Source organism: Chrysochloris asiatica, unplaced genomic scaffold, assembly GCF_000296735.1.
Source record: "Chrysochloris asiatica unplaced genomic scaffold, ChrAsi1.0 scaffold00428, whole genome shotgun sequence".
In the NCBI taxonomy this organism is placed as follows: Eukaryota; Metazoa; Chordata; class Mammalia; order Afrosoricida; family Chrysochloridae; genus Chrysochloris; species Chrysochloris asiatica.
The window spans coordinates 367,978-394,943 of NW_006408946.1; the positions used below are offsets into that span (position 1 = coordinate 367,978).

The window sequence follows — 26,966 nt, forward strand, 5'->3', positions numbered from 1 at the left end:
GGAACAGATAATTATACTCTTTATATGTTCCATTTCAATAAATGTGTGTTTGCAGTTGAGTTGCTTTTTATACCAATTTATACAATAGGGACCAGAAGTTTTATTACCAACAAAAGAATATGAAGTCAATCAAATACAGCAAAAGATTTTTATACTGTGGCAAAGGAGAGGGTAAAAATAGTGTATCACAGGTCATCCCTGTATACTGGATCACACTCCATTAAATTATAACACAAAAGAGGTACAGTCATAGCATTTTGAAGTTACCTTAGATCTGGTATGTATGAATACCTTGAAGGATAATGTTGGCTAATACAGCCCATTTAGTCAACTTTTCAGCCATTAGTAGCTGAGCAGCTACTTTGTTCAAAATGTTGTCTTACAAAATACATATTTCCATACCTGCTTTGGACATTTCCAGGATATATTGTTTCTGGAGCGATTCCCCAAGGACAACCAACTCTGCCTCCTGGAAGTCGTTTAAAATCAAACTGGCAGCATATTTTAGGATCCGGTCCACAAGTGTGAGGGATATCATAGCTGTAGAAGGGCATCATGTGACATAAAATATCTGTGACAGATCCCAGATCTAAAATAAAAAGTTAGCAGACAAACATGCATTTTTAAAATGTGTTTTCCCATAAACTGTTCATATACATATAAGGTGCACGTCAAATCACCGTAACTCTTCTGTCAGTTTGTCACACTGTGGTGGCTTGCATGCTGCTATGCCACAGGTATTTAAAATACCTGTGGCATCACACCATAGTGAACAAGTTCAGCTGAGCTTCAAAGCAACGACATACTAGGAAGAAAGAGAAACAGACAGCTTCTTAACGTTTAGCCACTAAAAACCTTATAAATATCAGCTGAATAATGTCAGATATAAGTCACTGAGAACGTTATGTCAGCTAAACACTGTCATATATAGTGCCAGAAGATAAGTCCCTCAGCTTGGAAGACACACAACATATGAACGATTCTATCAGATCTATCAGCAAAATCCTGAATGATAAAAGGTATCATATGATCAACAACCAATGGTACTGAAGAAGTTGTCTAAGGTACACTGAAGGCACTGGCAAAGAACAAAGCTCAGAAATTGATGGAATACACATTGATATCTTTCAATGAACTAATGCAGTGCTGGAAGTGCTCATTCATCTATGCCAAGAAATACAACCTGGTCAACTGATAGGCAGGTCCCAATGTGTGTGACCATTCCAAAGGGAGTTGATCCAGTGAGATGCAGAAACTAGACAGTATCATTAATATCACATGCAAGAAAAATTTTGCTAAAGATAGTTGAAAAATGGCTGCAACAGTACACTGACTGACAGGGAACTGCCAGAGATTCAAGAGGAGGACGTGGAACATGAGATGCCATTGCTGACATCAGATAGATCATGGCTGAAAGCAGAGAATACCAGAATACCAGAAAGAAACTGTCTTTTGTTCACTATGCATCATGACAAGCTATGGACACCACTGCAAAAACAAATGAGTATTCCAAAACAATTAATTATGAGGAAACTGTACTCATTTAAATAGAATGAAGAGATACTGAATAGTATACAATCAGGAAAGGTGTGTACCAGGATTTTATTCATTCACGACACTTTTTCAATCTGTGTGCTAAGCAAATAATCTGATTCTATGAAGATGAACTTGGAATCAGAAATGGTAGAAGACCAATTAGCACCCTGTAATCTACAGATGATGCTATCTTGCTTGCTTATAGTGAAGAGGACTTAAAATGCTTACTGATGAAGATTAAAGACACCTCAATGTAAAGAAAACAAAAATTCTCACCCCTGGATTACTAAATAACATCAAGATAAATGGAGAAAAGATTAAAGTTGTCACAGACTTCATTTTGTTCAGATCAACCATTAGCACTCATGGAAGCAGCAATCAAGAAATCAAATGATGTATTGCATTAGGTAAATCTGCTGCACAAGACTTCTTTAAAGTATTAAAGAGCAAAGATGACAAAAATTTGAGGACTAAGGTGCACCTGACCCAAGCCATGGTATTTTCAATAACTTCATATGCTTGCGACATTTGGGCAGTGAATACAAAAGACTGTAGAAGAATTGGTGTATTTTAATTATGGTTTGGGGGGAGAATATTAAAAGCCCGATGAACTGCCGAAAGAGCAAATAAATCTGAGTTGGAAGAAGTACAGCCAGAATGCTCATTAGAATCCAGGATAGCCAGACTTCGTCTCTCATACTTTGCACATATTATCAGGAAGGACCAGTCCCTGGAGAAGGATACGAAGCTTCGTAAAATGGAGGGTCCGTTCAAAAGAGGAAGAACTCTCCCCATCCCATGAGATGGACTGGCACAGTGGCAGCAGGAATGGGCTAAAGTGTAGCAACGATTGTGAGGTTTGCGCAGGACCAGGCAATGCTTTGTTGTGTTGTACAGTTAATAGCAACAACTTTGGATATGTTATAAGGAGGGATATGTCTCTGGAAAGGACATCATGCCTGGAAATGTGGAAAGTCAGTGCAACAGAGGAAGAACCCCAGTGAGAAGGACTGACACAGTGGCAGCAGCAATGGACTCAAAAGTAACAAAAATTTTGAGAATTGTGCAGGAATGGGCAGCGTTTCATTCTGTTTTGCACAGGGTCGCTATGAATCAGAAATGACTTGATAACACCTAAAAACAACATTAACATATCAACAGTCCCAGAAGTCCTGGTGTGACAACAGTTAAGTGCTCAACTCCAAGTCTATAGGTTTCTGTTGGAACCCACCCAGGCAATTCAGGGGAAAAAGAACTGATGATGTGCTTGCCTAAAGATTAAAAAACCAAACACCCTGCCATCGAATTGAATCCAAATCATAATGACCCCTGAATGAAAGAAGAGAACTGCTTGCACAATTTCTGAGACTGTAAATCATTACAGATCCAAATTACCTCATGTTCCCGGTATGTTGAAAGTGCAGATAGTTTGGCAGCCTCCTGCTTAATCCACTGTACCACCAAAGTGTTTTTTCTGTTAAAATGACAGACTAGAAAGTCTCACAGGCAATTATTTTCTGCCATACATGGTTACTAAGAGTAACCATGTCCTTCAGTAATTTACTGAAGGACACGTAACAGCTACAAAATACAACAGTAGCACTTAATGACCACTCCTCTGTCAGTTAGGGAGTCCTGCTAACAACAAAGTCAGTTGTTCAAATCCACCAGTCACTCCACAGGAGAAAGATCAGGTTTTCTGCTCCCATAAAGATTTAAAACCATGGAAGCCCTAAATCAGGTTACTGGGATTTGGAACCAACTTGATGACAAATAGCGGCAGCGGCAGCAGCCACCACTGCTGCAACGGCATTGGTAAGTGTGTTATGCTACAGTGGATTGCATGTTGCTAAGATGCTGTAAACTAGACCTCCAGTAGTATCTCAAATACCACTAGGGCTCTCTAGGGTAGACAGGTTTCCGTGGAGCTCCCAAATGAAAAGAGACTAGGAAGGAGAGGCACACCAATTCTGAAAACCTTATAAATATCAGCTGAACATCCTCAGATATATTGCCGGAAGATGGGCTCTTCAGGTTGGAAGGTACTCAAAAAATGACTGGTTAAGAGCTGCTTCTTTAAGCAGAAAATAATGGAGCAGATTTGAAGATCTTCATTTGCTGAGGCACAATTCAAAATGGAAGTCATAACTGCAAAATGCATTAGTATTTGGAGTCTGAAGCGTACGAATTATGAATTTAGGAAAATTGGAAGTCATCAAAAATGAAATGGAACACACAGGCATAATTGATATTGGCCATTTTGCATCAGACAATCATATGGTATACTATATTTTGAGTGAAAAATTCAAGAGAAATGGCATGACATTCATCATTAAAAAGAGCATTCATGATCGATCATGAAGTGGACTGATACTTGCCATTTTGAATCAGACAATCATATGGCTTACCATGCTGGGAATGACAAATTCAAGAGAAATGGTATAGCATTCATCACTAAAAAGAGCAGTCATGATCTATCTTGAAGTATAATGCTTTCTGTGATAGGATAATATGCACACCTGCATGAAAGACCAGTTATGATCATTATTCAAATTTACACACCAACCGCTAAAGTCAAAGATGATAAAAATTGAAGAATTCTACCAACTTCTTCAGTCTGAAATGTTTGAGCAATGATAATTATTGGTGAATGGAAGGCAAAACTTGGATACAAAGAAGTAGAATCAATACTTGAAAAATATGGCCTTGGTGATAGAAACGATGAAGACAGCATCATAGAATTTTGCAAATTTCATTCCAAATACTTCTTTTCAATAGCATAAAGGGCAACCATACATGTGAAGGAATGCACAGAAATCAAACTCATTATGAGTGTGGGGAAGAGAATCGAAAAGCTCAATATTATCAGTCAAAACAAGGCCAGGGGCCAACTTTGGATGAGATTATCCATTGCTCATATGTAACGTCAAGCAAAAGCTTAAGAAAATACAAACAAGTCTATGAGAGCCCAAATGTGACACTGACTACATCCCAACTAAATTTCGACAACATCTCAAGACCAGATTTAGGCAGTAGACATCAATGAGCAAAAATCGGATGAGTGGTGACATGACATCAAGGGCATCCTGCACAAAGAAATGAAAGATTATTGAAGAGAGGGACCAAAGGAAAATGACCAAAAACTGTCAAAAGAGACTCTGAAACTTGCTCTTGAATGTAGAGAAGTGAAAGCAACTGGAAGAAATTATGAAGTAAGAGTGGGACAGAAAATGTCATTGTTGTTGTTAAGTGCCATAGAGTTGGTTCCGACCCACAACAACCCTGTATAGGGTTTCCAAGGAGCAGCTGGTGAGCTTGAACCGCCAACCTTGCAGTTTAAATGGCTTTGCGTCTGGAGCATTAACCCACAGCACCATACCAGGACTCCGAAAATGTCACAGGTAGCTCAAGTAGGCGGGCTCAAATGTTACAAAGAAGCCTGAAAAACCTGCTGTTAAAAAGCCAAAAGGGAAAGAACATGCTCAGCATGTTTCAAATTCAAACAATTAAATGGAAATTCAAACCTTAGGTCACAATACTGAAGGATTCTATAGGAAGAATATTGCATAAGAGTCACTGAAGCAAAAAGAAGTTGTCTACACTTAACCACTTCAAGAAGTATCATATGATCAAAAATCAAAGCTACTGAAGAACTTGTAAACTGGATGGAAGGTTTGGGTTAAAACAAGGCTCCAGGATTGACGGAATACAAATTGAAATCTTTCAACAAACTGATGCAGCTGTTCACTTGCCTATGCCAAGAAATTTGGAAGACAGCTACCTAGTCAACCAAATGGAAGAGATCCACATTTGAAGATAATTTAAAAATGATTACAGCAGTACTTTAACAGGCAACAATCAGAAATTACAGCCTGATTTAGAAGAGGACATGGAATGAGGGATACCATTGCTGATGTCAGATAGATCTTGGCTAAAGCAGACTACCAGAAAGATGTTTACATGTGCTTTATTGACTATGCAAAAGCTTTTGACTCTATGGATCATAACAAGCAATGAATAACACTGTAAAGAATAGGTATTCCAGAACAATTAATTGTACTCATGAGGAAGTAGATCTGGAGGCAGTTGTGTGAACAGAATAAAGGTATACTGAATGGCTTAGATTCAGAATAGGTGTGTACAAGGGTTGTATCTTTTCACTATATTCACGCAATCTGTATACTGAATAAATAATCCAAGAAGCTGAATTATATGAACATGTGCATGGCATCAGGATTGGTGAAGACTAATTCACAACCTGCAATATGCAGATGACAAAACCTTGCTTGCTGAAAGTGAACAGGGCTTAAAATACTTACTATAAAGATAAAAAATAACCCCACAGGATTCAGTATGAGTTGCACCTCAATGTAAATAAAACAAAAATCCTAAACACTGAACCAATAAATAAAATCATGGTAAGTGGTAGGTGGTAATCATGGTAAAAAATATTAAATCTGTCAAAGACTTCAGTTTGCTTAGATCCACAATCAATACTCACGGAAGCAGCAGTCAAGAAATTAAACAGTTGGTGAGGCGCTGTGGGTTAATGTGCTGAAATACAAAGTCGGTTTGCACTGCAAAGCCAGCAGCTCAAGCCCACCAGCAACTCCTCGGAAACCCTATACAGAGTCACCATGGGTCAGAACTGACTCGGCATCACTTAACAACAACAGCATTGCCTTAGTCAAATATGCTGTACAATACTTTTTTAAAGTGTTCCAGAACAAAAATATCAGTTTAAAGACTAAGGTGCACCTGATCCAAACTACAGTATTTTTCAATAATCTCATGTGCATATGGAGTTCCGGTGTGGCGCTGTGGGTCAATGCGTTAGACTGCAATGCCAGTTTGAACTGCAAGGTCCGTGGTTCAAGCTCACCGGGCTGCTCACTGGAAACCCTATACAACAGGGTCACTATGGGTCAGAACCATCTCGATGGCACTAAAACAACAACAACAACATGCACATGTAAAATTTAGATGATAAATAAAGACCATATAAGAACTGATGCATTTGAGTTATGGTGATACAAAAGAATATTAAAAGTACCAGAAGAACAAACAAATCTGTGTTAGGAGAAATACAGCCAGAATGCTCCTAAGAAGCCAGCATGGCCAAAGTTCATCTCTCATACTTCAGACATGCTATCAGGAGGGATGAGTCCCTGGAGAAGGCCATCACACTTGGTAAAATGGAGGGTCAGTGAAAAAGAAGACTACCAAAGAAATGGATTGGCACAGTGGCAGCAGGAATGACCTTAATCTTAACAACAGTGGTGAGGATGGCGCAGTACTGGACAGTATTTTCACCTGCTGTGCAAAGGGTCACTATGAGTCAGAGTTAACCTGATTGCACCTATGAACAATATTCCACCCTTAATCCTCTTATGGAGTCCTGGTGTGGAGCTGCAGTTAATGCGCTGGGCTGCAAAGTGGTTTGAACTGCAACATCAAAATTCTACACAGGGTTGCTATGTATTGGAACCAACTCGACAGTACTTAACAACAACAATCCTCTTATTGGTTTATTACATCACATCACATCACATCATGGGGGATAGCTACATCTCAATAGCCAAACTACTGAGAACCCTGGCCCAGTGAAGCTGACACAAAACCTTACCTATAACACCATGTGTTTTCAATTGCACTATATGTGTATATGAAAGCGAGACAATTAATAAAAAAGAATCAGAGCATTTGAATTATGGTGTTTGTGACGAATACTGAAAATACTATGAACTTCCAAAAGAAGAAACCAATTGTCTTGGAAGAAGTACAGCCAAAGTAAGACTTGTCTCTCATTCTTGGGCTATAAGTCCCTAGAGAAAGACATCATGGTTGGTGAAGTGAACGGTGAACGAAAAAGAAATGGACTGACACTGTTATCGCAACAATGGGCTCAAACATAACAACTGTGAGGATGGCGCAGGGCTGGGCGGTCTAGCTTTCTGTTCTGCATCAGGTCACTATGAGTCGGAGCCAACTTGATTGCACCTAACAACAATAGACTGAACTAAGGTATTTATACATATCAGTCTCTTAGGAACGCTGCTATCTAAACATAACAGAGATAGAAAAATCCAGACATGAAATAGCATCTACTGACCTAGAAGATTACAAAGTGAGCAGTTGCAAAAGCTACAACAAATTTATCTAAACCGGTGTCTATTCCTGGCTGCCAACTACTGCTGATCTTTCCTCTTCAGGTATCAGGTCACAATGAAAGAGAACCAAGTTAGCAGTAGAGGTTGAGGGGAAAGGAGAATAGGAGGGGAACAAAAAAATGGGCAGGAAGAACAAAGGGGCTTGTACAAACAACAGAGAAATAACTACTATCTTTTTGCAGAAAATGCAACACAAGGGAATCAATGAAATCTCTCTTGATGTTCACCAATAAAGAGCCAATGGAGCTTTTCACCAAGAAAGGAACATGGGAAAAGGAAAGAAAATTTGCAAAAACAAAAACAAAGTAAGGAAGAAAATACTGAAAGCAATCATTGAATCCTGATGTGGAATGTTTTTTCATTAAAATCCAGATGCCAGCATGTGTTGGCATCACTTCCCCGGGGAGGTCAGAAGCCAACCACCAAGTGAGCAGGCAAACTAACAACTAATTAACAGTGGTTATCCTGTGAGTAGGATCTTGGGCTTTAAATATAACCCCCTAGTTCAATTTATGTATGGATTTTCATTTTTCAGCCTTGAGTATATATTACTTTTATAGTAAGGACAGACAAAGGGGAAGGGACAAAACATAAATAACTGCTTCATTAAGAACATGAACACACAAAGAAATCCAATTTAATCCCAAAACATCCTTTTAAAGAAATGTGTTCAAATCAACCAGGTAAGTTCTATAAAATTCCAGTTTTATCTTATACTCCCATTCGTAAAAATAATTATTAATTCTTTTCTAAATTGAAAACTACTTTAATCCGTATGTTTCCTTAGTCATCAGCTGCTTCATCCACTGAGTCACACTGACAGTATGTCACTGACTGCTGGTCACGATCACTGTCTATGTAGAGGCTGCCAGTAATAACAAAGCTAAAGGCAACTTCCTCCCCCTTTCTCTGGGTCAAAGACATACTCAACACTCTACTACTTTACCCTCACCATAACAGTTAGTGGTTCATTTACACATTTCATTTTTATTTGCTACATTTGTTTGTGTGTGACTTTTCTCAAATTAGTCTGTAATTTCCTTATAGGCAAGGGTGTTTTCTATATTTCCTTCTAGCAGAGTACTGAAGGACATAACAGGGCTCACTAATTTCTTACTCATGAACTAGTATTGAATGCAGACATTGGTTTAAGCAGGGTTTCTTCAAATTAGCACCCCTTTTTTTTTTTTTTTTAATTACTATGTTCTTCCAAGAAAGATGCCACGCCTAACAGGTTCTTGTTTCTCCTTCAGGCTTAATTTTTCAGAATAAAAACTGATATCACTTATTGTTTTCCTTATTAAATAAACATAAGTACATATAAGAAATTTACTGCCTAGAATTACAAAAGATTTTTCTGAGACACTTAAAGGGTTCTAGATAACATAAGAAAGAATGAGTATGGGGGGAAAAAAGAATGAGTATGGTGTAATGTAGAAATCCCAGACTGCTTTAGCAATAAATCACTTATTTAGATGAAATTTTACTGAGACCTTGGGAAAACAATGCATGCCACAGAATTTGGAAATGAACACAACTGGTTCAAATCTCTGCTCAGCTTACATTGTGCTACTTTTGGCAAACAGCTTCACGTATCTATGCCTCTATTTCTTCAGTTTCATAAAAGGGTGATAATACAGGCTAACTTACAAGAAAATTTGAAGATTCATGAGTTTGGGCACAAACCATCAAATAAGGCATGACCCATGACGTTATTAACTGCAGTAGAATTGGCACTCATAGCAATCCTGTACAAGGTTTCTGAGGCTTTAGGGAGCAGAAAGCTTCATCTTTCTCCCATGGAGCATCTGGTGGGCTAGAACTGCTGACACTGTGGTTCACATTCCAGTGCTTATTGTAAGATGCAGCTGTGCTTCCACAAGACCCATAATAAGGATTTAGTAAATAAAATAATCAATTGTTCTCAAATAAATGGGGGTTGGAAAAGGCAAAGTTTAATCGTAAAACGTAATCTCTCTTCTTCCCAAGGAAGAGATGGAAGGGTTGTACCTGGAATGCCTGGGTGCCCACAGAACACAGTATGAAAACAAGTAAAATAGGAAACATGTAGGAGAACATCATAATGATGGCTTTCTTACAAGATGCAAAGATGAGAAAAAAGGAATGCTGATGGAACATGAGGAAATAACAGATCATCTCCATAACTGGTTATCAAGGAGCTCTGATAACATAGTGGTTACGAATCAGGCTGCTAATCTCAGTCAGCAGTTCAAAACTACCAGCTGTTCCACAGGAGAAAGATGAGGTTTTCTACTCCCGTAAAGATTTACAGCCTTGGAAACCCTGTACAGGGTCGCAATGAGTTGGAACTGACACCACGGCACAAAACAACAGTAACTGTTTATCAGTCATGTCCAACTGTATGTTTCATCTTGTGACAAAGTGTGTGCTTTATAAAACAGAAACAAATGAAAGTATTATTTATAAAACACGAAACCTTGTATTTATTTACTTTCTTTTGGACATAAAATGATTTTATAGCATCCCATAGGTAGATACGATCACTGCTTAAAAGAATATTGACATATATTTAATACTGAAAAAGTAATTACAAGAGTGTGCATCTGATGGCTAACCAAAAGTCCCAAACCCACCCAATGGCTATGTTCATATGTAAAGACCTAGCAATCTGCCTCCGTAAAGAATGCAGCCTAGAAAACCCCTGGGACAATTCTACTCCGTTACATGGAGATGTTCAGAGTCAAAATCAAGTCAGCAGTACCCAACAACAGCTTTAGGCAACCTGATTTTCAGGACTGACACACAGAATAAAATCCACAGTCTTGTGAAATAGCATCTGGATCAAGTGAGATATTCAACTTTAATCAAACCTTACATACCCCAATTCTGTCTCCAAAAAAACTCCAGCGTCTTATGCAATGCAAAATGTTTTTTAATTGCATAATGAACTCTCTGAATAAGCATGTGAGAAAATCCAGCACGTTTTAGAAGATAAGCCATTGTTGGTGAATGTCCAAAAGGGTCAATAGCCCAACCAGATCGTGGTTTCACTCCTGTTGGTAAAGAAAAGAAATGTATTATTTTTAATTGACAAATGAAATAAAAAGAAATCACAACATGTTCTATCATCAGTGCTTCATGGTCTCCTTGGTTATAAGGCAAAGACACAAGCCAGCATTATCCTTTATCAAGCACTCCCAGAAGGATTTTCTTTAGAGGGATTCTGCCATTGCTATGTCCACCAAAGCTGAAGCAGGAAAATGTTCACTGAAAATTAATCACACTTTCTTTCTGACATGCTGAGCACATCACAAGACTCTACAGTTTTTGCAATCAGCCATTTCTAATTGAAATAAGGGTTCTGCCATTTTCAGTCACCATAACTCTGCTGTTATTTATTAGAGATACAGAAGGAACCGTGGAGGCTCAATGGGTTATGTGCTGGACTGCTAGCTGCAAGATATGTAGGTCAAACCCACCAACCACTCCATGGGAGAAGGATGAGGTTGTCTGTCCTGTAAAGATTTACAGTCTCAGAAATCCTATAGAGCAGTTCTACTCTGTCCTACAGAGTCACTAAGATCTGGAGTTAATTTGGCCATAGTGAGTTTGATTTTTTAATTGTTTTTTGTTAATAGAGAAAAAACAGGACCAAGTGCCTGTCCACAAAGATCACACATTCCTGTGATCTGTGAAAATGGTAGCCCAGCTTTAGCTACTGTGCAATAAAGAGCAACCTAACTCTTTTCAACATATACATCCATTCCTCATTTATCACTTGGGAAGGTTCTAAAGACCTGGTTGTTATGCAAAATTAAAGGATGACTACATCATTATATGACAGCCAAATTACATGCATTACATAACTATCAAACCAAAAAGAACCATGGTCCAGTCAAGTCGACACATGACCTTAACCATCACACTAGTGTCACTCCTGCCTAGAACACTCAGTATTGGTTGCTGCCAAATGTAAGGTCATTAAAGCACAAAAAGGTTGCAGAGTAGTTTTTGTTTTTGTTTTTTTTATTATTGTCAAAAGTATGAACAGTCAGTAAAGAGATGGTCAGTGAGGAATAGGTATACTTTCAAGTTCCAACATTAAAGATTTTTCAGGCTTTCATATTTTAGTAATAGCATCAAGTTAAAAAAAAAAAAAAGGGGGGGGATGAAAAAGAAAGGCTGAAGAACTGTTCCATATTAAAGGAGACTAAGAGAAGTGATCACTGAAAGCAACATATAAATCTGGATTTGATCCTGGACTGAGGGAAAGAGGTGTCTGAAATAATATGCATGTAAACAAGGAGCTCTAGTACCGTAGTGGTTACGAAATTGGGCTGCTAACCTCAAGGCCGGCAGTTCAAAACTACCAGCTGTTCCGTGGGAGGAAGATGAGGCTTTCTACTCCCGTAAAGATTTGCAGCCTCGGAAACTCTGTGCAGGGTCACTATGAGTCGGAACCGACTCCACGGTACTTAACAACAACAACAAAACTGATACACATAATTTATAGGAGTCTTTCCCAAGTGTTATCATGAAACTTTTTTATTTGCTTGAAATTATATCAAAATTAGGTTACAAAATAAAAGAGTATGTGTTGTCCCAAATAACCAGGGCCAAATAAGCCTATGAATAAAAATAACAGTCAGCATCAAATGCTACAGTGATCCAAGTAAAATGAAATTTTAATGTTGACTCAGCTTAACAATTATAGATAGCATCACTGATAATCTTCTCCATATCAAGCTCTCTTGATACAAAAGTAACCTGGCTGTACTGGATGAAAGAAAGACTGACTAAAAGGTTAACTGATGTAAAATGAAGGCAAGAGCAGGAAACAGTTTAGTGAGAAACTTAGTACACAAAGATTTCCTTGGTATAAGAAAAGTAGTACATTTTTAAAAGTGTGTTTAGGAAAATACGAGACTATAAGCATTTTTTTATAAAATTAGAAATAGGCTTGTTTAGCAATAAAATCATAAAAATTCATACAAAGCTTACCTGCCTTACTGCAAGATTAACATCAAAAAATATATATATTTTAAAGTGTTAGAATACAAAGCAAAACTACTGGAAATCGTTGTTTAAAAAAGTAACATAAACTTAAATTTTGTTAAATCCAGTATACTTAAATAATCAGAAAGAGACTGGAGGAACCCAAGACTATGGCCCATGACCACCCTTCAGGCCTGCAATGGAACTCACCCTTGTGGCCCAATTTTCAGCCAAGCAGTAGATAGGTACATAGTGGGAACACAACACGAGTATGGGGTGCTCACCATGGAATGGTCAACCATTCAAGATCAAAAGGGCAACATTTACCTAAGGACACAGTTGATAAAGGATGGAAAGGAAGTGGAATGGAAATAATCATAGGGAAAAGGTAGAATAAGTGTTGTTAATGGAGGGGATCGCAACCATTGAGATGAAAGAAAATATGATTTTTTAAATGTAAAACTGATCTTTTCTGCAAACGTTCACTAAATTCACAATAAAAATTTTCAAAATAAATAAGGTCATGAGTAGTAATGTAATAAAATTGGATTATTTCAAGTATATTTAACATTATTCACTGCAAAAGACACTATGGAATTACAAATAGAAATTGACATTTGGAAGGAAAGGCAACAGTAAAATCTTAAAAACTCAAACTTTAATGGTCAAAATCTAGTAAAAAAGTCCAAAATGACAAAAATTAATAACCCAACACAGGTTCAGCACTTGGCTATTAACCAAAAGATTACAGGTTAAAATCCACACCAAAGCTCCTGGGGAGGAAATCTGGCAATCTGCTTCCATAAAGATTATAGCTAAGAAACCCAATGGGACAGGTCTACTCTGTCCCCTGTAGTCATTAAGAATGAAAAAAAAACAACACAATAGCACCTAAAAACAACAAGCAACTATAAATGTAGTTTAAAATCAAAGGTAAAAATGAAATGTATAAAATAACATGTAAAAACCAAAACTGAGAATACTAATTTATGATGCCAAAGCTACAACACAAAGAAACTTCACATATTTAAATCATACTCATTATTTTTAAAAAAGGAACTGAGCCAAACAAACTCCTGAGAAACCCTCCCTGAATCTAGCTTTTCTAAGTTTTATGAAACATGTGGTGAGATTTAGATATGCAACAGGATACTAACTAAATTAGTAGAAGCCTGTAGGTCCAAAATTGTAAAACAATTTTGTTGTGGTAAAGTATCAGTTAAGTGTGTTAGCATATTTGAGATGGGAAAGTGAAAGAAGCAGCTGGCTACTGCAAAGAGACAGGAACACACCCATGAGCCTAATCTGGCAGACCTGCTCTTCTTAAAAACAGCCTGGGGGCAGCAACTAACCTCTCCAGCTGACCCTGTCACACTGCCACAGCCCTGTCTGGACTGCAAAAAGAAAGACTAATTCCATGCCATCAGTTTGCCTGTGCTGACTCTGTCAGATGAATGAGACAGATGGGTTTGACCTCCCATTCTCCATACTTGGTTCGTAGACAGAGAAATAAATGTAGTCAAAATGTGTGCTTGTGTGTATCAGTGTACCTTATCAAATCCATGAAGAGACCACAACAGGCTGAAAGTGAGACTGAAACAAAAAATAAATGCAATGACATAAAAATCCAGCTGGTTTAAAAAAAAAAAAAATCAATGTAACAGATTTAAACAGATTTAATAGTCATATAAAAATACCATATAGAAAACTTTAAATAGAACAGTTGTAGAGATTTTCTAAAAGAATTTATACGTTTTGATTGTTGTTGTTGTTAAGTGCCATCGAGTCGATTCTGACCCATAGGGACTCTGCACAGGGTTTCCGAGGCTGTAAATTTTTACAGGAGCAGAAAGCCTCATCTTTCTCCCATGGAGTAGCTGGCAGTTTTGAACTGCTGAACTTTAAGGTTCACAGCCCGATGTGTAACCACTACGCTACCAGAGCTCCTTATGTTTCAACAGACTTAGTGAAGAAAAAAAAAAAACAATTTGCAAAACAATAGGATTACAATGTATGAAAAAAGAAAACAAAAAACAAACACTTCATTCATTGTAGATTCTAATGTTCTCTGGTATCACAAAAGCAGTTTCTCTAACTGATAGAGATAGAGGATTGTTCCTTACTTTCTGCTAACATGTATCATTTTTTGTCTTTTCCTACATGGTATGCATATTATTTGTATAATGAAATACTTTTCAAAACTAAGTGTCCTTCACAAAGTTCTTATTTTATATTCAAAATAATTAAAATATTAACATGAGCTTTGGGATTCTAAAAAAGCAAAATTTTAGCACTGATACTTTTAATAGAAATTGTTGTTGTTGTGAAGTGCCATGGAGTCAGTTCTGACCCATAGTGACCCTGTATTAGGTTTCACAGGAGCAGCTGGTGAGCTTGACCACCAACCTTGAAGTTCAAACGGTTTTGCAGTCTGGCACATTAACCCCGAGAGCCACACTAGGACTTCTTTTTTTTAAAGTTTTTATGATGAGGTTTATATGGGAGAACTTCAGCCCCACACTCATTCTATTGCATTTTGTTTCACTGCAATGATTACAATCCCCTCCATGCATCAGCAACCAATCAAAGGGGACCCCACACAGCCCCTCTCCCTCCCTGAGTCCAGTGTCCCCAGCGGCTCCATCTGTCCATGTCATCTTCTCTGTCTCCATCCCTGGCGTCACTGCCTCTCAGGGTAGGGTGCTGCTCTCCGCTCTTCTCATTTGATGGTACCAGTGACCTCTGCTTCTGGGTTGCAAAATCAATCACTCTGCTCCTTTTGTCAAAAAATATCTACCTCTATATTTCCTACCCTCACAGTCAGTTCTGATGGCAATTATTCACTATTCTACCACAAGAGTCTTATCCCCATTTCTTTTCGCCAGGTTGGTCCCAACCGATTGGAAATCTTTCAGTGGTGATTCTACCTTCCCCTGCCCCATCTGGAACTAGGCTCCCTGTTAAAAGCTTGTAAGCCAGTAACTTCTTGCCTTTGTAGGCTCTCCCATTTTGGGTAGCCAATGTCTAAGTTGCCCATCCCTGTCAACTTTGTGTACCAAGGGGGTGGGAGTGGTCCTAGCTGTAAAGATTTGTTCCCTTTTTTGAGCTGCTACATCCATAAGTATAGGTAAAGTTCATCAAATTGTAGCAAGTTACTCCCCCCTTCCCCTTCTTTCTTCTTTTAGTCGAGTTCTAACCATCCAGCCATCAAAGTCAGGTTGAGTGAGTACTATCTGAAAGTATGGGTGTTCTTGTGCATCTCCCCTCACTTCATATCAGCTGGATGCTTCACTCTCTGCTCTAGTAGGACTCCTTTTTAATAGAAATTAGGTTATACTAATAGCTATGAAAAAGGTGCCACTGTTGTTACTTATAGTGACCACTTATAGTGACCCTATATAGGGTTTACGAGGAGCAACTGCTGGAAAAGGTGTTAGCATTACCAAAAATTTACCTCTAATAAAAGGCCCTAAAGGCAAAGAGTTTTAGCAGTAAATTCTTTCAAAAGTTCACAAATTGCTATAAAATGCAAACGGATGGACTGTTACCCGATTCATTTTACTAAGCATAAATAAAATAATAAAATCATATAAATGCAGCGTATGGGAAAAAAAAAAAACAATCTCACTTATGAAAATAGGCATAAAAGTCATAAACAAAAATATGAGAAGACAAGAATTCAATAGCAACAAAACCAAAAGGGATTTATCCCAGGAATTCAATGACTTTTTAATGGAGCAAATTATTGTCACATCTATAAGACTAGTAAGAAAAACATTATAATATTAATAGATGTCTGAAATAAATCCAGTAATATTCAATATATACTGCTAACTGGAAAAGACTAGGAAGAAAATAAAATTTCTTAATACTATAAACAATCCCTACCTCAAAATAATATATGTTTAATATGGAACGTCAATTACTATCTGGGACAAAAAAGTCCTCTATCACCATTACCATATGCTACAGTTATGTGTGGTTATGAACCGGGCTGCAAACCGCAAGGTCAACAGTTTGAAACTACCAGCTGTTCTGCGGGAGAAAGATGAGGCTTTCTGATCCTGCAAAGATTATTTACAGCCTCAGAATGCTGTATAGGGTTGTTATGAGTCGGTTCCGACTCCACAGCACATAACCAACCACCACCACCACCGTTATTAAAAGACATGAGCAACATGATGAAATGTGCAATATATGCCATACATGAAAATTAATTCAAAATAGACTACAGCCCTAAATGTAAAAGGTAAAAAACTATAAAGCACCTAGAAAAAAAACCAAAAAAACAAACAGTAAGTTTTCATTATCTTGGTTAGGCAATGGTCCTCTTAGCTATGACATCAAAAGCATGAGAAGCAAAAGAAAATATAGAAAATTGAACTTCATCAAAATAAAACATTTTGTATATCAAAGGAGTTTGTCCACAGAATGAACAAATGTATTTTGCAAATGATTAGCTGGCAAGGGACCTGTATGCAAAATATATGAAAAACTTGTATGCGTCAATATTAGAGAGACAAATATCTCAATTTAAGAAGTAGGCAATGGATTCAAATAAACATTTCTTCAATGATATATGAATGACAAATAAGCACATATAAAGATACTCAACAATACTGGTCTTAAATGCCAATCAAAGTCACAATGATGTATCTATCATGTGACAACACATGTGAAATGTTGTCTACTAGGGAAGCTCATTAAAGCCCATCCTCAAAGATTTTATTGGGCCTGGCCACGAAGCACCCTCTGCCAAATACATATTAGTATTTCAGAAGAAAATCAGGTGTTTAGCACAAATCACACTGCTTATGCACTCTGAAAAGCAATATGGCGCTACCTCAGAAGGTTGGAAATAGAAATACCTTAAGGTCCAGCAATTCCTCTACTTAGTATTTAGCCACAAGAAATACGAGCCATAACATGAGTAGATACATGCACACCAATGTTCATAGCAGCACTATTTAAAATAGCAAAAAAATGGAGACAACCTAAGTGACCATCAAATGAAGAATGGATAAACTGTGGCACATACACACAATGGAATACTATGCTACCTTGAAGAATAACAAGGAAGCTGTAAGCCACTGCATAACATGTATGAACCTTGAAAACATTAAGCTTAAATGAAATTAGTCAGTCACAAAAGGAAAAATACTGCATAGGACCATTATTGTAAACGATTAAGAAAAAGAACCCACCCTAAAAGGGGACAAAAAAAAATATGTATTTGCTGATCACCAGCTGAATGGTATGAGGTGAGGGGAAGGAAGGAGGGAAAGACATAGCACAGGGTAAGGAATAGACACAGGATAGCTAAGGTGCTGGCGCGGGGGGATGCGCAGGAGAATGAAAAACAAGGCAGATGGGAGAACAGTTAGGCAGATTTGCATGGGCTAAGTGGGACAGAGGTAAATGACAATGTATGTACAACCTTTGAACAACAGGGCTCCGAGATACAGGAATTGAGGCATGGTTTGAAAGGGTAAAAGAGGGGAATAATGTTAAAATGCTTGGCTATCTTTTGAATCTTGGTTTCTCTTGCCAACCATTGTAAAATCGACACTTATGAGGCAGAAAAAGAAATAGCCAGAAACATCACAATGGAAAACTTGTAAGTCTGTCTTCAGCCTATAAATGATTGGAATACCTTAAAGGGGGCTCCCAGACCCCCAGTGAAAGAGGCTTCCTTGGAGCCTTTGCATTGCCTAAAACCATAGGTAGAATCCTGAACACCATCCAGAATCATCTGAGGTGGGAAATTTCCACTTGAAAGGACAAGTAGACCAGCATGGAAAGGCTAGAAAACTAAAAGAGCCATCAAGGCAAGTGTTCAGGTCCCCTCAGGACAAACCCCCTTCCAAGAGTAAGACTCAAGAGGAATGCACAAGCAGGCATGTAGTCTGGTTGGTGACCACATTGGTCACCGATAATGCGAAGAGCGGGAAAAACATCAATGAAGTTGCGAATTAAGCCCGACCACATTCAACAGACCCCTGTGACCTGGGGCTGAGACCTGTTTGGTCAGTAGTATGGCAAGACCCTGGGACTCCTGGGGCCAGAGGTAGTGACATGGCCACAGAGGACAAGCGTGGAGAGCGAACCGTACAGCTGATATGAACTGAGGGGAGATGCACAATAACACCCATACTTGTTGACAGTACCCACTTGACCTGGCTTCAATGGCTGGATGATCAGAACTCAACTAGAAGAAAGAAGAGGGGAAAAAAAGAGTGACCATTACAATTTGATGAACTTTACCTATACTTATAGATGTTGTTGTTGTTGTTAAGTACCGTTGAGTTAGTTCTGACCCTTAGCACCCCTGTATAGGGTTTCCGAGGAGCTTCTGGTAAGCTTGAACTGCCAACCTTGCAGTTCAAATGGCTTTGCAGTCTGGCGCATTAATCCACAGCACCACAAAGACTCCATATTTATAGATGTTGTTGTTGTTGTTGTTATGTGCCGTCGAGTCGGTTCCGACCCATAGCGACCCTGTACAGGGTTTCCGAGGGTGTAAATCCTTACGGGAGTAGAAAGCCTCATCTTTCTCCCGCGGAGCAGCTGGTAGTTTCGAACCGCTGACCTTTAGGTTCGCAGCCCGATTCGTAACCACTACGCTACCAGAGCTCCTCATTTATAGATATAGTAGCTCAAAAAAGGGAACAAATCTTTACAGCTAGGATCACTTCCACCCCATCAGTACACAGGGTTGGCAGGGATGGGCCTTCTGGCTGTACTTCTTCCAAAATGGATCTATTGGTTCTTTTGGCAGCTCATGGCACTTTCAATATTCTCCTCCAACACCGTAACTCAAAAAGCATCAATTCTTCTATGATCTTCCTTATTCACTGTTCAGCTTTCACATGCATATGAGGTTATTGAAAATACCATGACTTGGGTCAGGTGCACCTTAGTCCTCAAGGTGACATCTTTGCTCTTCAACACTTTAAAATGGTCTTGTGCAGCAGATTTGCCTAATGTAATACATCGTTTGATCTCTTGACTGCTGCTTCCGTGAGTGTTGATAGTTGATCCAAGAAGAACGAAGTCCTTGACAACTTCAATCTTTTCTCAGTTGATAAGAATGTTGTTTACTGGTCCTGTGGTGAGGATTATTGTTTTCTTTACATTGAGATGTAATCCATACTGAAGGCTGTGCTCTTTGATCTACATCAATAAATGTTTTAAGTCCTCTTCACATTCAGCAAGCAAGGTTGTATCTGGCTACCCATAAAGGGGCTGGGCTACAAAGGCTACAAAGACTGGCTTACAAGCTTTCAAGATGGAGCCTAGTTTCAGATAGGGCTGGGGAAGGTAGAATCACCACTGAATGATTTCCAACCTGTTGGGATGGGGCTAATGCAAGGAGATGGGGACAAGACTCGTGCAGTACAATAGTAAATAAATGTTATCAGGGCTGACTGGGAGGTTTGGAAATATAAAGGTAGATGTTTTGTAACAAAAGGAAGGGAGTGACTGATTTTGCAGTTAGGAACTGAGGTCCCTAGGGCCATCAAGTAAGTCAAGCAGAGTGTGGGGCACTACCCAGAGAAGCAGTGACGCCAGAGATGGAGGCAGAGATGATGACGTGGACAGATGGAGTGGCTGGGGACACTGGAGTCAGGGAGGTAGAGGGGCTATGTGCTGACAGCCAGGGGGCAGACCTTTGGGTTATAGCCTTTGGTTGTTTGATGATGCATGGAGGGCATTCTAATCATTGCAATGAAATACTACAGGATGAATGTAAAACTGATGTTCTCCCATGTAAACCCACATCATTCACAATAAAAACATTAAAAAAAAAAAAAAGATAAGCATCTAAATCAAGTCAGCCAATCAGGTAAGGTATTTACTAGATTGTGAAGATAAGTGTATCCAGTTTCCAATGGTCATTTTATTCATTTCATGGAGAGCCACAGTGAAGACTGAAGTCAAACAAATACAAGTAGAGCCAAAAGGAGACAAGGTGCACACAGTAAATTTGAATATCCTGAGTCAAACCTTACCTGAAGCTACAATCCCTGCACCTCTTAGTAACATGGCTAATATCGCTCTTTCCTTCTTTTGGGTTTTTTTTTTATTGGTTTCTGGAATTTTTTTTTTTTTCTGAAACTAAATTAGTAAATTAGCTTTCTACCTTTTATAATCAAGAGTTCTAACTTATAAGATCATTAAAACCCCAATGGGAAATAATTAGAACTTAAAAAAAAATTATTCTAAAGTTAATTAAAATGATAAAGTATTAGATGACACCAGGTAGATAGTTCTAAAAGTGATCATAGTATACTATATAACTGAGCTTATAAATCAAAGAAAAATTATACATTAATGAAGAAACAATATTAGGAACACCAGTTATTTGAAAAATAATAATAATAATAATAAAATAGATCCATTTCCAAAATTAACTGCCCAAGTTGGCCCAAACAAAAAGAAAAGCTATCAGTCCATCGTACCTAGATTTGTTTCCAGCCATTGATGTCCTTCAATTAGTTGGTCAATGATGGCAAAATAGTGTGCAGCCGCTTCATCAGGCATAACCCAGCCACCGGTCACAATTTCAAACTGACCATTTTCTAATAGACTAGAGGGGGGCGAAAAAAAGGTGTTTTTATTAAGAAATGAAAAATATTAATATAAAAATGTAAGCAGCCTAAACATTTAAGGACAACTTTAAAATATAAGCAGTATTTTTACTAGTTGTTGAAACACACCCACATGTAATTTTAAACCAGTAAATGAATTTCAACTTCAGGACCTAGATGATAAAGCACCCTCAGTTAAGTATCTTAGTGACCTCAGGCAAAGGCTATAAGTCACACTAAAGGTTTCTTTTCACAATGGTATATATAATCTCCCACACAGCCTCAAAGATTCTGGGGTGTCAGGAGCAACATCTGATTTATTTCTGAACCTTTCGATGTGTTTTACTCGGCATATATTCTAGATGAATGTTTATTGGAGGACTATCACTTTAAGGATGGCGTTTGTTTCAACACACCTATATTGAAAAATCAATATTTACTTTAGTCCTTGTGACATTGATAAGCTAATTATGCTGACAAACTACCAAAAAACAATAATAAAGGCAAAGCTGGTAAATATCACAAGCCTTTAGCAACACAGACTACATTAAAAAGCACTTTGCTCCAGATTCAGCCAAAACATCGGGTTATATAGTTTATTTCTCATTATTGTGTGAAACGCCTCAAACATTATCATCATCTATCCATTGGATCATAGAAGATCGTAGAAGTATTGATGCCTTTGAGTTGTGGTGTTGGAGGAGAATACTGGAAGTTCCATGGACTGCCAAAAGAACCAATAGATCTGTTTTGGAAGAAGTACAACCAGAGTACTCCTTGGAGGCCAAGATGGCTAAGCTTCGTCTCTCCTACTTTGGACTTACTGTCCGGAGAGAACAGTCACTGGAGAAGGATGTCATGCTGGGTAAGGTGGAGGGTCAGAGAAAAAGAGGAAGACCCCCAACGAGATGGATCGGCCAGGCGGCATCACTGATGGTGTCAAGTGTGGCAGCGGTAGTGAGGTTGGCCCAGGATCGGACATTGTTTCGTTCTGCTGTGCATGGGGTCACTATGAATCGGTTCTGACTCGATGGCACCTGACAACAACAACATCCATTGGAATTCTCTTGCCGTAATGCCACACAAGGTTACTAGATCCTAAGCTTTAGGAAAAATCAATTGTTCTATGAAGATACCTTTTTCTACAAATGAAAATTTAAAAACCATTAAGAATTTGAAAAAGTACCTGAGAAAGTACAAAGTCAAGAATTTAAGCACATTTCAAAAGCACAACAGAATTTTGTCTGTTTTCAACAAGAAGGTATGAATGAACAGTAGTGCAAAATGTCCAAAAGAATAGAAACTAATTTATTAAGAGAGCATACATTACTGATGCCTACAGTTAATAACTAAGTACCAAGACAAATTGACCCAAAGGACACCAGAGTCACAAAAGAAAGACACTATTGCCTACAAAATATATAACAGAATCTGCAATACTAACAATATCTGATTTATTCAAATGCATGCATGATCATATAACAAGTAATGAAACTGATGAACAGACACAATTCATAACCCCCGCAAAAAAAAAAAAAAAAAAAATTTCAGTATAAAATGAAAAATGAGTTAAATCTCTTTTGGCATGAAGATTATGAACTATTAACATAATTTCACATGGAGCATATAAGGACTCATTATAGTTACAGCATCTAAACAAACATGAATGTCCAATGGAACCTAAGATTCTCACAGGCCCAAATCATTAACTGAACAGAGAAGCTGAAGATTTCTAACAAAAAATGCACTGAAGAACACAACTAATCCAAGGTGTCTCAGGGGTAGAATCTTTGCCTTCCACAAGTTCAATTCCCCACCAACGCACCACAATGCAATCACTATTACCTGTCAATGGAGGCTTGCCTGTAACTATACGTTGAACAGGTTTCAGCGATCTGCTTCTGAAAACTAGCTAATAAGATCACATCAGAATACTGTACCATACACATGGGTATAAAAAGGAACAAGCAGCACTTCAATGTACTGTGTATGGTGTTGGCATGAGTCAGGGTTATCACCATGCCAGCTAACACTGACAACACCACTGTGTGTTGTCAAAGTGCCTTTGCTTCTAGCTAGTACTTTTCTGGAGTCCTGGTATGGCACACTGGACTGCTAACTGGAAGTCAGTGGTTCAAATCCACCAATTACTATGAGTGAAAAAGACTGGGCAGCACTTAAAAGCAATGCTTTTTCATCTTCTGACACTAGCCTGACTTAGCCATACCCTTGCACTTATAGCTCAGACTTGCCCCTTAAGCCTGTGAATCGAGCTTAGTGCCTAAGAGGGCAGGCTAAGGTTGTGATTTAATCTCTGGCCATCAAAAATGAAAACTTGACCTCATTAGTTCAGTACTCCCAAATAAGCAGATCCTTTGAAAATTTGAAGAAATAAATGAGTCAATGCAAATTCTTTGCTGCTCTTGCATAGATAATACACCCCCCCAAAAAAACACCCCAAAACAAAAAAAAACATCGCCACTGAATTCATTCTGACTCACAGCAACCCTATAGGCCAGAGCAGAACTGCTCCGTACAGTTTCTGAGACTGTGAATCTTAACAGGAACAGACGGCCTCATCTTTCTCCTTATGGGGGGCTGCTGGGTATGAACAATGACCTTGCAGATCTGCAGCCTAATACTTAACTCACTGTATCAACAGCACTCTTTTGAGTAGAGAACGTTGTTGTGTTGCTGTATGCTTTCCATCTAGTCAGTTCAGATTTATAACCAACCTTTACAGGGTTTCTGACGTTGCTGGTAGGTCTGAACTGCTAGCCTTGCAGCTAACAGTTCGGTGCTGATCCTATAGCACTATACCAGGGCTCATTGAATACTGAATGTTGTTGTTGTGAAGTACCATTGAGTGGGTTCCAACTCATAGTGACCTATATAGGATTTCCAAGGAGTGGCTGGTAGGTTTGAATAGCCGATCCTGTGGTTCCCAGTCCAGTGTTAATCCTACAGCACCACACCAGAAGTCCTGAATACCAAGTAGGAAACTAAAAATTAAGAAATCATAAAAATGAACGGAAAAATATTCACACCAATGGTGGATTTATATTTTTGCATCTGTATCACCAAGTTTCATTTTGCTACAGAATTTCTGCTCCTTTACAGTTAGTCTTCAAGAAAAAGCCAACTAAGCAAAGAATAACACACACCGTATATAGCAATTAGACTCGTACCGGTAAATAATCTCTCTTTCCCATCCCATGGTAACTGAGATGCTACTCTGATTCATGATAGCTGTACAACGGTTAAAATGATCCCAGCTACAAATATGGAGGAGGCAGGAGCAGCCTCCCAACTCATTAAAGTGATTTCCAGTATTTTCTTACCTATTTTCTTCTATCCTTCCCAACCTGGTTAGTCCCAGTTGCCCTCAAATCTCCAGCTTAAATAACTCTCCCTGACCAACCAAGCTATATCAATACTCATAATGCACCCCAAATTCTTAACATGTCATTCATAGTATTTATCACAATCCAAAATTACATTCTATATTTCCATCCATGTTTCTTCTTTCTCTCCTCACTGTCATCATCATTAAAATAAAAACTCCAAAAGATCAGGTACTAGGACATGCTCTTTTGTTTACCTTTACATGCCCAGCATTGATACTTTTATGGCTCGTGGTTGTGCGCCATCGAGTTTGTTCAAATTCATAGTGACCCTGTATAGGGTTTTTGAAGCTGTATGTCAATCTTTACAGCAGCAGAAAGCCTCAACATTCTCTAACACAGCAGTTGGTATATTTGAACAGCTGACCTTCTGGTTACCAACTGAACTTGTAACCCACTATGCTACCAGAATTGCTTAAGATAAGTTTGGTTGGCATTTAATGAACAATCAAATATTTATTGATTAAATGATAAAGAATGAATAACATTCCGTATAAATTACTATTTCCATAAAATGTTAATATTAGTGAAGCTCACAGTCATCTGCAAAGTAAACTAGATAGGAAAGAGCTAGTAAGAAACAAGTTCCAGTAACTTAAGTCTGAAGTGATATTATCTGGAATACGATATTGGTAGGACTCAGAAGTAGGAGGAAGAGAGAAGAATAAAATATCAGTGGGATTTAGAATAGGACTGGGAAATGGAAGAAAGGATCAAAACAAACATGCCTAGGAGGTTTTCATTCCAGGTGTCTAATGGAACCAACACGACAACAATAACAGGCAGGGGAATTAAGGAGGGAAGCCACTCTACAGTAGTAATGTGAATGTCAACATGCTATTTGATATTTGGTATCTGAATCATTCTAAAGCAGAGGAATGAAAGGCAACCTGCCCTTTCAACTACTAAAAGGCATTAAAAAGGTACCATAACTGAAATAATGTGTAACTAAGAAATACATAGATGTTAAGTCAGAAAGTCGGAAAATTCAATTAAAAAAAACCTATATATTTATATAGCTATTCCTCGCATCATCCACCACTCGTCTGTCAGTTTGTTATACTGTGGTGGATTGTGGGTTGCTGTGATTCTGAAAGCTATGCCACCAGTATTTTAAATACCAGTGGGTCACCCATGGTATACAGGTTTCAGATGAGTTTCCAGAAGAAGACAGACTAAGAAGAAGGAGTAATGAACCATTTCCAAATATTTAGTCACTGAAAACCTTATGAATAGCAGAAAAACACTGTCAGATATAGTGCCAGAAAATGAGCCCCTCAAGTTGGAAGGCACTCAAAATGCGACTAGGGAAGAGCTGCGTCCTCAGAGTAGAGTTGACCGTGATGACACAAACGGAGTAGAACCCGTGGGAGAAAAGCCCGTGGGACATTCATTTGCAGATGGGGAACAACTCAAACTGAAGAGAAACAGCTGTAAACATCCACTGAAAATTCTACTATGATAAGTACGAAGTATGAATCTGGGAAAATTGGTAGTTGTCAAAAATGAAATGGAACGCATAAACATCGATATCTTAGGCATTAGTGAGCTTAAATGGACTGTTATTGAACATTTTGAATCAGACAACCATATGGTTTACTATGCCGGGAATGACAAATTGAAGAGGAATGGTGTTGCAATCATTGTCTAATAGAACATATCCATATCAGTCATGAGGTACAACACTGTCTGTGATAGAATAATATCCATGCACCTACAGGGAAGACCAGTTAATACCACTATTATTCAAATTTACGCACCAACCAATAAAGACAGTGAGGATGAAATAGAAGAATTCTACCAACTTCTTCAATCTGAAATTGATCAAACATGCAATCAAGATGTATTGATCAATACTGGTGATGCGAATGCAAAGGTTGGGAAAAAAGAGGTAGGATGACTAGTTGGAAAATATGGCCTTGATGATAGAAATGATGCTGAAAAATGCATGATAGAATTCTGCAAAACCAATGATTTGTTCATTTCAAATACCTTCTTTAGACAGCATAAAAGACGATTATACACATGGACCTCACCAAATGGAATACATAGAAACGAAATTGACTACATCTGCGGAAAAAGATGGAAAAGCTCCATATCATCAGTGAAAACAAGGCCAGGGGCAAGGCAGACTGTGAAACAGACCATCAATTACTCATATGCAAATTCAAACAGAAGCTGAAGAAAATGAAAACAAGTCCACAAGAACCAAAATATGACCTTGAATATATCCCACTTTAATTTAGAGATCATCTGAAGAACAGATTTCATACATTAAACACTAAAGA

General features: G+C 38.3%; 1 protein-coding gene across 1 annotated transcript in view; it reads right to left on the bottom strand.

Moving 5' to 3' along the window:
• MAN2A1 (mannosidase, alpha, class 2A, member 1) overlaps positions 1-26,966 on the bottom strand; it is a 282,690-nt gene that overhangs the window by 139,658 nt on the left and 116,066 nt on the right. Inside the window, exons 5-7 of the mRNA XM_006876922.1 lie at positions 21,146-21,273; positions 10,568-10,741; positions 403-589 (exon numbers count right to left, since the gene is read on the bottom strand). Of these exons, the coding sequence (XP_006876984.1) occupies positions 403-589; positions 10,568-10,741; positions 21,146-21,273 (489 nt within the window). The remainder of the gene's footprint in view (positions 1-402; positions 590-10,567; positions 10,742-21,145; positions 21,274-26,966) is intronic.